The sequence below is a fragment of the Gigantopelta aegis genome, chromosome 3 (assembly GCF_016097555.1).
Source record: "Gigantopelta aegis isolate Gae_Host chromosome 3, Gae_host_genome, whole genome shotgun sequence".
Classification (NCBI taxonomy): Eukaryota; Metazoa; Mollusca; class Gastropoda; order Neomphalida; family Peltospiridae; genus Gigantopelta; species Gigantopelta aegis.
In genome coordinates this window covers 44,625,744-44,639,201 of record NC_054701.1, presented here as the reverse complement: position 1 = coordinate 44,639,201, position 13,458 = coordinate 44,625,744, and the positions used below count along the sequence as shown (strand labels likewise).

Sequence of the window (13,458 nt, the reverse complement as noted above, 5' to 3'; positions counted from 1 at the left end):
TACAACATATACTGCACAACAATTTGAGAGCATTCCTTTACTGCTGTAAGTCGTAAAATACTAGCTTCTATTTTCACAAACAAATTTATTCCCTTTACATTTGTAAAATAAATTAATAGTAAGGACAACTTTTTCAATTTCATAATGTTCAGATGACAATTGTATTAAAGGGACAGACCCTAGTTTTTAAACACTAAGGCATATTGTTCATCTAGACCCTAGTTTCAACCCGTAAAAATGGACACTAAGTTTGGTTAATTTACAAACCTATAAAATATTTGGATACAACAGAGTGAAACAAGAGACTGTGACGTTGAAATACCCTTAAAAGTAGACTAAAACGCATTTTTAAAAATAAGAAAAATGCATTTTGTGGTATTCAAAACACCAGGATGACCAGAAACACTTCAGTTGTATGGAAATGGATTATCTAAACAATAAAATATAAATAATGTTTGATTTCAATGATTATAAACTACTCTAATAGTGAAAAATATGCCGTAGTGTTTAAAAACTAGGGTTTAAGTCCCTTTAAGATGAAATCGCTCAAGACATATTTTCTTCAAATGGTAACATGTAACTCCAATGACTGGATGAAATCACCCAAAACTGAAGTTCATAGATGTGAATATGGCTGTCGATTGCAGACTTACAAAACTCTCAGGCTACCTTAAGTGGTTCCCATGAAAACCATCTAGTACTCGTAATGATGATAATAATTCTCCCATCAAGGTAATACAGATACTTCAAACACTTCTATACCACAGCTAACTGATAGTGATGGGCAACGAAAAACTCATCTGGTATACCTAATCAAATCACCTTAACGCCATACTGGATGATTAATCGTTCTTTGGACCTCGGAGCCATTCTAAATTTACGCATTTCTAAGTATATAATAATGACATGTATGCATCACACAGACAGACAACTGACAAGTAAAGGCCATGCATAAACACATTTAAGATTCACTAACATGCTGCAGACAAAATTTTGCCAAAAAACATATTGCATTTACGAATCAATGTAAAAAAAAAAATTCTTTTGTTTTAAATAAGTATAAATGTAAGTCAAATATATTAACTACTAGTAAAATAACTTGTAGTGTTATTCAATAGATAGCTAAAATTGTATTTTTCTTGTTAAATTTATTACTCAATTTTTTTCATGAGCCACAATAGAATGAAAAAGTTATTAAAAAAGCACTAAGATACATTTTATATATTGTCTAAAGATCAACAAATATGAATGTTTTAGCATTATTTCTTGTTATAACTATAAACAGTGTACAACAGATTTAAAATTAATAATATAACTTACTAACCTAGCTACTTCATGTATCAGTAATATGTTTGAAGTAAACAGTTTACATACATGTGGCAATAACAACACACTCAGGGCTTCCAGATTATGGTAGCCCCACTCTCATGGCTAGTGATATTCAATGTTGGGCTAGTAAATAACTACTATTGCATTGCCCAACGGCTAGTGAAAAACAAAATTGTCAAATGTTGGCGTTAAGTCTATTTTGTAAATATGTATATCCTGCCCCCACCACCACCACGAAATGTTTGTGTTTTAAGCTCTTTCTCCTTCTTCAGAAATATCTGATTATTACAATTAATTAGTAAAATTACATTAACTTAAAGTAAAGTAGGGCTAGTGAATTTGTAATCGTGGATAGTAAATTTTGTTAAATCACTGATCCCATGGCTAGTGGATTTTATAAAAATTCTAGAAGCCTTGAGACACTGCAGTAGTATTTTTATATTCTTCATATTTTGGATTTCACCTGTCCAGGATATGGGTTAATTGTTTGTTGTTAGTGAGAAAATTCAGTAGACCCTACCCCTCTCTAGTGTGCTGTTCAATCTGACTCTGGGTGAGTTGTTAGTGAGAAAATTCAGTAGACCCTACCCCTCTCTAGTATGCTGTTCAACCTCACTCTGGGTGAGATGTTAGTGAGAGAAGTCGGTGGACCCTACCCCTCTCTAGTATGCTGTTCAACCTCACTCTGGGCAAGGTGTTAGTGAGAGAAGTCGGTGGACCCTACCCCTCTCTAGTATGCTGTTCAACCTCAATCTGGGTGAGGTGTTAGTGAGAGAAGTCGGTGGACCCTACCTCTCTCTAGTATGCTGTTCAACCTCACTCTGGGCGAGGTGTTAGTGAGAGAAGTCGGTGGACCCTACCCCTCTCTAGTATGCTGTTCAACCTCAATCTGGGTGAGGTGTTAGTGAGAGAAGTCGGTGGACCCTACCTCTCTCTAGTATGCTGTTCAACCTCACTCTGGGTGAGGTGTTAGTGAGAGAAGTTGGCAGACCTTATCCCTCTCTAGTATGCTGTTCAACCTCACTCTGGGTGAGGTGTTAGTGAGAGAAGTCGGTGGACCCTACCCCTCTCTAGTATGCTGTTCAACCTCACTCTGGGCGAGGTGTTAGTGAGAGAAGTCGGTGGACCCTACCCCTCTCTAGTATGCTATTCAACCTCAATCTGGGTGAGGTGTTAGTGAGAGAAGTCGGTGGACCCTACCTCTCTCTAGTATGCTGTTCAACCTCACTCTGGGTGAGGTGTTAGTGAGAGAAGTTGGCAGACCTTATCCCTCTCTAGTATGCTGTTCAACCTCACTCTGGGTGAGGTGTTAGTGAGAGAAGTCAGTGGACCCTACCCCTTTCTAGTATGCTGTTCAACTTGACTGGATGAGATGTTAGTGAGAGAAGTCGGTGGACCCTACCCCTCTCTAGTATGCTGTTCAACCTCACTCTGGGTGAGATGTTAGTGAGAGAAGTCGGTGGACCCTACCCCTTTCTAGTATGCTGTTCAACCTCACTCTGGGTGAGATGTTAGTGAGAGAAGTCGGTGGACCCTACCCCTCTCTAGTATGTTGTTCACTCTGAGTGGGAGTTGGTTCTGTGATGATAACCGAGCACCTACTAGCATTAAATCACAAATAATTGGCTTTATTCAAGACCCTCTTCATTATTCACAATGTGGGCCAATCTAATTAAAATTAGCTCCACTATTACATGTGGATCTAACACCAGCCAGTTGGAGCTCATGTCCACCAATCAAAACCTTACTTGCAGAATCATGCCAGTGATTTGAAAATAATTTGAAAATATTCCGAATTATCCTCAGGCTATACGATATATTTCATGTGAATTACGAATGCCTTATTTAGACCAGTAGAACTAATTTTAATCGGATTGCTAACAACACTGCGTAGTCTCCAATGTCCAGGTAACATTTCGTCAGTAAATAATCATTTAAATATTGACCAATCACACATCGCCTTTTATAACGTTATTTGGGAGCATACAAATTCTAAAAATATCGGGCGAGTCTATTTTAGTGGCCGCAGTACAGCGAACCATACCAATACGTACGGGATAGGTTATCAGTCTTCAATTTTATATTAAAAATTATTTATTTATTTATAAAAAACCCCAACTAAATCAGTCTTCAGTTTTACATTACAAATTATTTATTTTATAAAATAAAACATGTTTTAAGGCATTCGTAATTCACACGAAACATGTCGTATACCTTCAGGATAATTCGGAATGTTTTCAAATTATTTTTAAATCACTGGCATGATTCTGCAAGTAAGGTTTTGATTGGTGGACATGAGCTCCAACTGGCTGGTGTTAGATCCACATGTAATAGTGGAGCTAATTTTAATTAGATTGAATGTGGGCCATTCAACAAAAGTGTAACGTCAACAAAATATTGAATTAAGAATTTAGGGTGTCTTTGGGTACCAAATGTATACACAGCTGAAACAAAATAGAACCAGAAACAAATTCATGCTAATTTAACAAATACATGTACATATAAATGTCAGTTAATTTCTAATTATGTACATGTATTTAACAAGTAATACATTTCTGCTTTAACCTACATGTACCTACATTAATTTTGTAGATATTCATTTCAGTTCGATTTTTAAGGATTGTCTGTTATTTCTTTTACGTTATCGGGATATGAACAAAAATCTGCAAACTGTGTGAATCAGCGAAGCCGTTATCACATATTAACTTTGCGTGTGATATTTTTTTTGGTTCATACCCAGATGAACGTAAAAGAAATAACAGACAATACTTGTAATTAAATTTGAAACATGCTTACTAATAATAGCGTTAAAAGTTCATATTTTATTTTGAATTTTTTGTTTGTTAAAACAATAACGCTCAGTAAGACAAATTACAAATATAAAATGATGTGATCAGGTATGACGTTCCCTGATGTGTAAGTTTTACATTAATTGAGATATGAACAAACTCCCGTTGCTACGTCTGGATCCATGGGATGATGTTATATTCTTGTTAGTGAGAGAGAAGTCGATGTAGTGGCCTCATACACATACTCTCTCTCACTCACTCACTCACTCACTCACTCACTCACTCACTCACTCACTCACTCACTCACTCTCTAACTCTCTCTCACACATAAACACACCCTCTCTTTCTCTCACACATATGCACTCCCTCTCTCTCTCTCTCACACATGCACTCTCTCTCTCACACTCTCTATCTGTCTTTCTCTCTCTCACACATACACGCTCACACACACACACCCACCCACCACCCATTCTGTCAGACTCACTCTGCTCTGATGGCTTAACCACTATACCATAGAGGCCAGCAAATAAAAAACATTGTGTGTTAGTATATATTTAACTAAAAAAAACCCCTCATATTACCAGTATTGAATTATCTTAGTTTCTCTAACACACATTTAATTGGCCATTCAGCAGCTATCAAAAGTTTATCTAGTGTACTATGAATTCTCTCTTGAAATACATGTACACATACAAAGATCATTTATGTGTTTTTCATTCCCTAGTCCATCACACCCTTTGTGTGGGTTTCATTCACTCGTTTGTCCTGACTGTTTGATATGTGTGTTTTTCATTCAGTGATCTGGCCCCGACTACTTGTGTGTGTTTCATTGACTAGTTTGTCGTGGCTAATTTTAACTTCAATGGTTACTTTGACATCCCGAGCAATAGCTACGTACAGCTCATTCATCATGAATGTGTTGCAAGCAGATTACGAGCACAACAAAAATCAATACAAATAAATGCGGCTCAGTCGAGTGTTTCGACTTGAATAAATGTAGTTACATGTAAAACCACCGAGAAGTTGGAAAATCAAAGCACTATATGTACATACAGTGATTAATGGAATCAAATTGCCCATTTATTATATTTATCATAGCTATATGTATAATATTCAAGTAATTCAGAGAACACAATGGATTTTTCACCAAAAGTTCTGTTACTAATTAATATTACCATTTTAAAAATTTAATGTAATAATCATTAAGCATGTTTATATTATTAAAAAATGTTTAATAAAAATTAATAGGACATTAAAATCAAGATAAATTCTTACAAAGACATGTACCCTATGCAGATATAAAGAAAAACTAAAACCTGTAAAAATGTGTAAGAAAGAAATTAAAAACAAAATTAAAACATTAAATAAACTTTTTAAAAAAAGGTTGTAGAAATATATGGTATTAGCTGACAACATTGGACATGGCTTATTAAACTGGCAAGTGGTCCCATCTTGTTAAGCTGGCATGTGGCCAATAATTACAAGCATGCTTGATAGCCGTGTCCAACACGGAATAGAAATTATACCACTCTGGGCAGTGCTCTGTATCAAACTCATAACGAAAACATGGCTAATCTGCTATCCTGCTGTCAGAAATAGTTCCAGTTCTACTACTGCCGAGGGAGATGCAATTTTGGTCGCTCTGACAGGTGTGAAGATCAATAAACAGCAAAAGGCCAAACAGTGCCACTTCCCTCGGCACCAGATAATCAGGCTCTTAGACAGCCAGTCTTATCATGCTCCCCTGGCAGAACCATGTCTGTACATCATCAGAGACAAGACTTTTATTTGCCTTTCATGTTCATTCATAAAATGTACTCACAGAGTGCAGTGTGCTCATCACCAAACCAAATCCTTTGACATATCCACATATACATGTAGTACAAAAATGTATGTACTGGTAGTAATCTATGTGGCATAATATAGTAACATATGTTATTATTTAAAAAAAATTAATGACACCACTAGAGACATTGATTAATTACATACATGTATAATAATTAATCATTTGCTAATAGATGTCAAACATCTGATTATTCTGACAGTTGTCTTCTAAGCCTGCCAGTGCCACTTTCTAATGAACAAACATTCTTGAGAATTGTTGTGAAATGTTCTTGTAATGATGCAACATTCAAGATGTCAATTTTTCCCATTTTATGGAAATTTAATCCACACTGTGGAGTTCACATTATACTGGTTGTGGTACAAGAACCATTAATCTAATGGATCTCTGTTGATAAGTTGTTCAGGGCTGCACCAGAATTGATCACACTGGAGACATGGGAGGATCATAACAGGCAACAAAATAAGCACAGTGTGTGGTAACCCATGTATAGGTTACACTAAATACAGACCTGGGCCCTGTTTTTCGAAGTGCACCAAGATCACCTTAAGGGCATCCAAAAGCTACATGCTCTTAAGGTGATCTTAGAGCTAAGATCGATTCGTAAAATGGGGCCCTGGTAACCTATAGCCATAATAGGTTACAATAAATTTATATATATATATATCCATTATTATTAAATACTATAGTCCCATCTTCCTACAAACATGTTGGGTTTTTTCGTGTGTGTTGTTGGGTTTGGGGTTTTTTGGGGGTGGTTGGGGGTAAATAATTTCACTTTGGTTTGACATAAGAAGAAAAGTAAAAAAGTTTTGAAATTAACAAACAAGTACTATTTTTGTGTGCAATTTACAAAACAATCTGCTCATAAATAAATAATTTGTAGTAAATTCCATAATAAAAAAAAAAGACGTTCCCTGTGGGAAGGACTATAAACACCTATTTCCATTGTACTGATACTCAGTCTTGCCAGGAAAGGTGAGTGTTTCCGTCCACACTCTCCTGCAAAGTTTTAAGAGAGCGACAAATAATTGATCGCCTTGCAATAAACATTTTAATATATTTTTGTGTGAAGCTTCATATGATTGCTCGCCTACCACTATTTCAGGAGATTCATCTCCTGACTGCCTTCTTTTACTCATGGTGGAGACTAGTATGTTTATCTTAAATATTTAAATAGCAAAATTTATCGATATTCAACCCCTGCAATTAACAAAACGTCCACAGCAAAAAACAAGCAGTGGAAAACCCCACTAATATAGTCCACAGCAAAACAAGTTCTGTGTAGAATTAAAAACTCCACGGTATTGCCGGTTGCCGTGGACAATTGCAGGGGTTGATATTTAGGTGGTCTTTTTGTGTTATAACATTTTGTGGATAATGAAGTACCATTCTCGACTTTCTTGGCTGGTGGTAAAGTCCTAACATAATCAACTATTCACAACTTATTTCGATGCCTGCCATAATTATTGTGTGGGTGTTACACGTAGCTGCAATTTTTTTTCTTCTCTTTATGCTTACTTAATTTAAATAGTTTTATTTTATTTGGGTGGCAAGTATATATATAAAAAACAATTGCCTCCCTCCATTCATGTGATCAAAAGTTAGTTTATTTTTTTTAATGACACCACTAGAGCACATTGATTTATTAATCATCAGTTATTGGATGTCAAACATTTGGTAATTCTGACATATGATATTAAGAGTTAGAGAGGAAATCTGGAACACTGTTCCATTAGCAGCAAGGGGTCTTTTATATGTACCTTCCCACAGACAGGGCAACACATACTACATGTACAACCGTTGCTATACCAGTCGTGGTGCACTGGTTGGAAGGAGAAATAGCCCAATGGGCCCACCGACGAGCATTGAACCTGGACCCTAGACAGACAGTGCATCAGGCGAGTGTTTTACCACTGGGCTACGTCTCGCTCCCGTAGTTCTCAAACATCTCTTAGGTAACCCCCAACACAAATGTCATGCGACACTGCACAAGTGCTGCTGGTGCTGCACATTACAGGGTATTAGTTACCACTTCAATACAGAGAGAACTACATGTGTATTAGCAGACATTTGTGTCATGAGCATGTTGCTTCATTTCAACTCTTTACCGGCCTCGGTGACATCGTGGTAGGCCATCAGTCTACAGGCTGGTAGGTACTGGGTTCGGATCCCAGTCGAGGCATGGGATTTTTAATCCAGATACCGACTCCAAACCCCGAGTGAGTGCTCCGCAAGGCTCAATGGGTAGGTGTAAACCACTTGCACCGACCAGTGATCCATAACTGGTTCAACAAAGGCCATGGTTTGTGCTGTCCTGCCTGTGGGAAGCGCAAATAAAAGATCCCTTGCTGCTAATTGGAAGAGTAGCCCATGTAGTGGCGACAGCGGGTTTCTTCTCAAAATCTGTGTGGTCCTTAACCATATGTCTGACGCCATATAACCGTAAATAAAATGTGTTGAGTGCGTCGTTAAATAAAACATTTCTTTCTTTCTTTCATTTCAACTCAGAATTAAGCCAAGTTGTGGAGTATTGATTGGACTTGTCAGATTTTAAAACCTCATATAAGCTTTCATCTCGTATTGATCTTTCGAACCAGGGCATAGAGCTGATGTGACTTTGCAGTAATAACATTTTTACTCCTACTGGTACACATTTTAAGAGGGGGCAGGAGACCCCCAACCCATGAATGAAAAATGCTCAGATTTTGCCAGGAAAGGCAAGTGATCACTCCTTCTACCATCCACACTAACATGGAAAGTTTTAGGAGTGACAAACTGACCACCTTGCAAAATACTTTTTAAAATGCATTTTATTTAAAATTTCATGCGTCTGCTCGCCTAGCAAAATTACAGACGAGTGATACTCAACTCGCCTTTATTTTGGTCAAGACTGAATTAAAAAAAAAAAAAAAATTCTTTTACTTATTCTTGGTTTAAAATTGCTCTTTTGTGTAGCTGGAGAAGACCTGTATAAATTTGCTGTTACAGTACTAACTGTATGTTACTGCCCATCTCCTGGTTACTTCACACCAGATACAGTACAATGTTAATTTGTATGGCTCTGCAACATGTTTACCCTTATCCAGAGTGGTCTTATGAGTTATGCAACCATTCCTGTTTTCACCATCAGCAAAGTTTTTTAAAAACCACAGCTACATATAGTTACTGATCATCTGGATTTTGTTCATGTCATAACAATCATTCAACACAGCTGAATTCTGAAGCTAAAATCAATACATGCGAGTTGGGGATTGTGTTCGTCACTGGTCACCAGAAATGCTGTTAATATTTGTATGTGAAAGAATAATTGATATTATTACTCTGGTATTAATTATTTTGATATTAGTTTTAACTTTTCGGGTTTTAAGGTGATTGGATATTTATTTTTTTATAATCCTTGATTAATTTGCTACATGTAGGTGAGACAGAACCGCATCATACCGTTTAATATTTCTCACTGTGAATGAAAAAGGAGCTATAGTATTGCCTTAAATTTAGCATCTTAGTGGAGGTGTAAAAGCCCATAGATTGTGAAAACTAGCACCAAGATAACAGTGTGAACATGTGTGTACATACTGTTATATAATAATATATATATTTAAAAAATTGTTTTATTAAAAAACTTAATAATGTAATAAAAATTAAATACACAAAGCATTGCACAAAAATAAGCAAAAGTCTACCCATTACCTGTTGTCATGGTAGCAAGCAATTGTTGCAAGTCGGCCATTTCAGGGCCAAGAAAGTCCAAGGTAGGGGTGACAGGGGAAGTAACTTCAGAGTACTCCAAAGCCTGACTGGCCAATGACTGCAAGAAACCAAGCACATGCCAACATGCACACATTGAACACAAATAAATGCATGCAAACTTAAGTTAAACTAAACGTTTCACACATAAAAACATAAAACATATCTACAGAATAGCATGCAAGTGCAAAATCACAATGTTACAATGCAAGGAAACCATTTTAGCACAAATCCTTTTTAAAATACCTTATTTGAATTATATTATTATACATGTACATGTATGTACTACTTGTAGTACAGGAACTGTTAGCATACACAAAAGTCAACAAAATTGGTTTACTACTCACTTAAACTACTAGTTATATTAAAGGTTAAATCAGGTCAATACGATTTGGACCCTAATTGATTAAAAACGTTGGTAATTTTTTTTCTTTCCTGGTTAATTCCACCATATATAATTTATAGTTATTATAAATTTTTGGAAGTAAATGTACATAGTACCATCACTGTCAAAACATTCCAAATAAAACTTCCTCTTCTATTCTTTTCGATTAGCAGCAAAGTATCTTTTATATGAACCATCCCACAGACAGGATAGTACATACTGCGACTTTTGTTACACCAGTTGTGGAGCACTGGCTGGAGCGAGAAATAGCTTAATGGGTCCACTGACGGGGATCAATCCTAGACCAACCGTGCATCGAGCGAATGCTTTCCTACTGGGCTACGTCCCGTCCAACATATATTGGAGGGCATGCATGTTTTCGACGAGATAGTTAAGCCTGTTTTATGCAGCCACCAAAAGGAGTATAAAAAGTGTTGCTTAATACATGTACAGATATCTGTGTACATACAGGTACTGTATTACATGGGAGATTAAAAATGTGACCTCTTAAAACTAGCAACTGCTTAATACATAACTGTTAGAGCAGGTACGACTGCTTACTGCTTAAATCAAACACGTTATTTCGCATAGTTTCTCTGTTTTTAAATGGAACTGGTCTTCAACAAGTAAAATAAATGGAGGGTGCCTTGCATGGTAACACAGACATGTGTACATAATAAAAATGAAACACCAAATCCCATATTTTATTTTTAAAATTTAATAATAAAAGTGAAGTTTTGAAAAATACCAAATATAGCACTAGTTTAAAAAAACCTGGCATCAAATATGGCATGTTTGTTTTGTTTAACGCCACCATTACAACACACTGATTTATTAATCATCAGCTACTGAATGTCACAAATATGGGATGTAGTGTAATAAGAGTTGCATAACACACAACATAGTAACTACATGTATATAAACAACATCAAAGCTATTAAAATTACTAATTAAACTAACCTAATTAAAAAGAAGAAGAAGTTAACTTATGTAATATAAATACAACATGTATAATATAGTATTTAGTTTTAAGTAATCTGAATGAACAAAACAAATCATGTATTTTATATCTTAACCTAACTCAATGTGTGTGAGTTTTTTCATCAGAAATTATTCTTGATATTAAGTCTTAAAATCATGCAATGCTTGTTAAAAGATACTCAAACTGTACTCCAGTTTAAAAACACTGAATCTGCACGATGAGCTACAATACTTACAGCAAGTACAGATATCTGATACATTTTTCAAATTTTCTTATGGGTTAATTATCTATTCTAGTTCAAGAAAACTAACTTTCACTTTCATGTAGACTTGAAAATTAGTCTTCCAAGTTCTAATATATGCACTGTTCTACTACTTTAAAACAGCAGCTCGAGTTTTATTAAATTAAATGTTCTAAGTATACCTTAAAACAAGTGGGGGTTTTTAAATTACTTTTTTGCTTTGTCATTTATTTTAATTTACAATTTATGACCAAGAATGGCTGTATGACAATAAAAGGTTCTTCCTATGACATTTAAAGATTAGGTTTTACGTTTTCCACATTTCTTATAACCAAACAAAAATATATACATTTTAATTAATTAAAACTGCCATAAAAACACAGTATACTTCCCAACTTGACTGTTTCTTTCTTTTTCTCCAAAAATAGAAATAAAAATTATTACATGCATGTAAGCATGTTACATATCAAATTTGAGAATTATTGTCTTGCATTCTGAGCGGATGATACAGTAACTGGGTATTCCAAAAGGGCTATATTGCAGTCAACATGATAAATCCAATAGTAGCCACGATAAAGTTTCCTGACTTCAAAACAATTTTTCATTGCTTTTCTAGTGCTTTAATAATAACAAGCAAATGAAAACATTTTTGTGAATGTTTTAAAAATATTTTAATCTTGACACTTTTTCACCCCATATACAGGTGTCACTGTGTGTGTATGTGTGTATGTCACTGTGTGCGTATCTGTGTGTGTATATCAATGTATGTCACTGTGTGTATCTGTGTATATATATGTATGCGTGTGCACATGCATTTTGTGTATTTTATGTCTATTCTATATTATAAATCTACAGGGGACATATTTTTCAAAATTTTAGGTAACCAGAAGTCAGTTCACACAAGTTTTACTTAGATAACCCATTGTTGGATATATCATGAATATAGTTCTCGTAACCGATGAGTCAGGCCTACCTAATCCTAAAACACTTGAAGTATGGTTCTGTGCTACATAGGTGGATACTAACATTTCAAAATCTGATATCCCACCTGAGAATTTAGTATCCCACTTAAATGAAATTCATAAATAACATCGTAACAAACTTGGATGACACATGTGGGAATTTGTGAAATTCGCAATCAAACAGAATCGGCAAAAATATTTGCTGGATCTATTTTTGCATAATACTGACATCAATTAATATTTAGCAGTAATCTATTAGTGTTTCTGACATTACTAATGATAAACCTACCTGTATCAATTTTCTGCAGATGTGGAATAAATGTCTCAAATAAAATTTGAGGGGAAGAAACATCCAATAAAAACAATAGCGACTTAGCAGTTTCCAGTCTATTACTCCAGTGTAGCATAAGACTGGGTATGAGTTGGGGGAGATATTGTTACGGTACAGCGTTAGACTGGGTACAAGCTTGAAAATACTGTTACTTAACTTCACCAGTAAATGACAACTTTCATTGTTTCAGTGAAAAAAATAAAAACGCAGGATTAAACAACCAACAGCATTTTATGGTATCTCGGTGGGATACTGGGTTCTTGAAGTCTGGTATCCAAAATTACATTCTGGTATCCCTGGGATATCAGGATACCGTTAATCTTGAACACTGAAACTGATTTTCTCTTTTATTACTGATATATAGTACTTTTAATTTTAGAATGTATCTGTTCACCACGTAACCGACTGACTGTTCTTGTGATTTTAAAGTTGCGTAACTGACACGCGAACTGAACAACGGTTCTCCTGAAATATTGTGCCCTGAATCCATAACAATTTGTATTTTTCCCCACATTTTAACTCATACATGCATGTCAAAGTAGAATACAGTCCATCGACAGTGAATCAATTAACCCTTTTGAAGTGATGTTCCCAGCCACACTAGAATTATCACAGAGATGCAGTGGACATGACACCACATATATGATACTCAAAACTCACTTGGTCAAACCTGAAAGTCCAGATGATCTACAACAAAATGACAACATTAAGGTGTTCAGCCACAACAGGAACTTTCAATTTCAAACTACTTGAAAAACAATGCCAGTTCATACCAAACTACAAGTGCACATACAGTCGCCATACCAAATTCTACAAGAGAACTACAAAGACACTCCATGTAAAGTA

The 13,458-nt window shown here is 35.5% G+C and overlaps 1 protein-coding gene across 2 annotated transcripts in view; it reads right to left on the bottom strand.

Moving 5' to 3' along the window:
• Nucleotides 1–13,458, bottom strand: part of LOC121368100 (cortactin-binding protein 2-like) — a 58,624-nt gene that overhangs the window by 27,232 nt on the left and 17,934 nt on the right. For both annotated transcript variants that reach the window (XM_041492663.1, XM_041492662.1), the window contains exon 6: nt 9,655–9,772. In XM_041492663.1, coding sequence (XP_041348597.1) covers nt 9,655–9,772 — 118 coding nt within the window. The remainder of the gene's footprint in view (nt 1–9,654; nt 9,773–13,458) is intronic.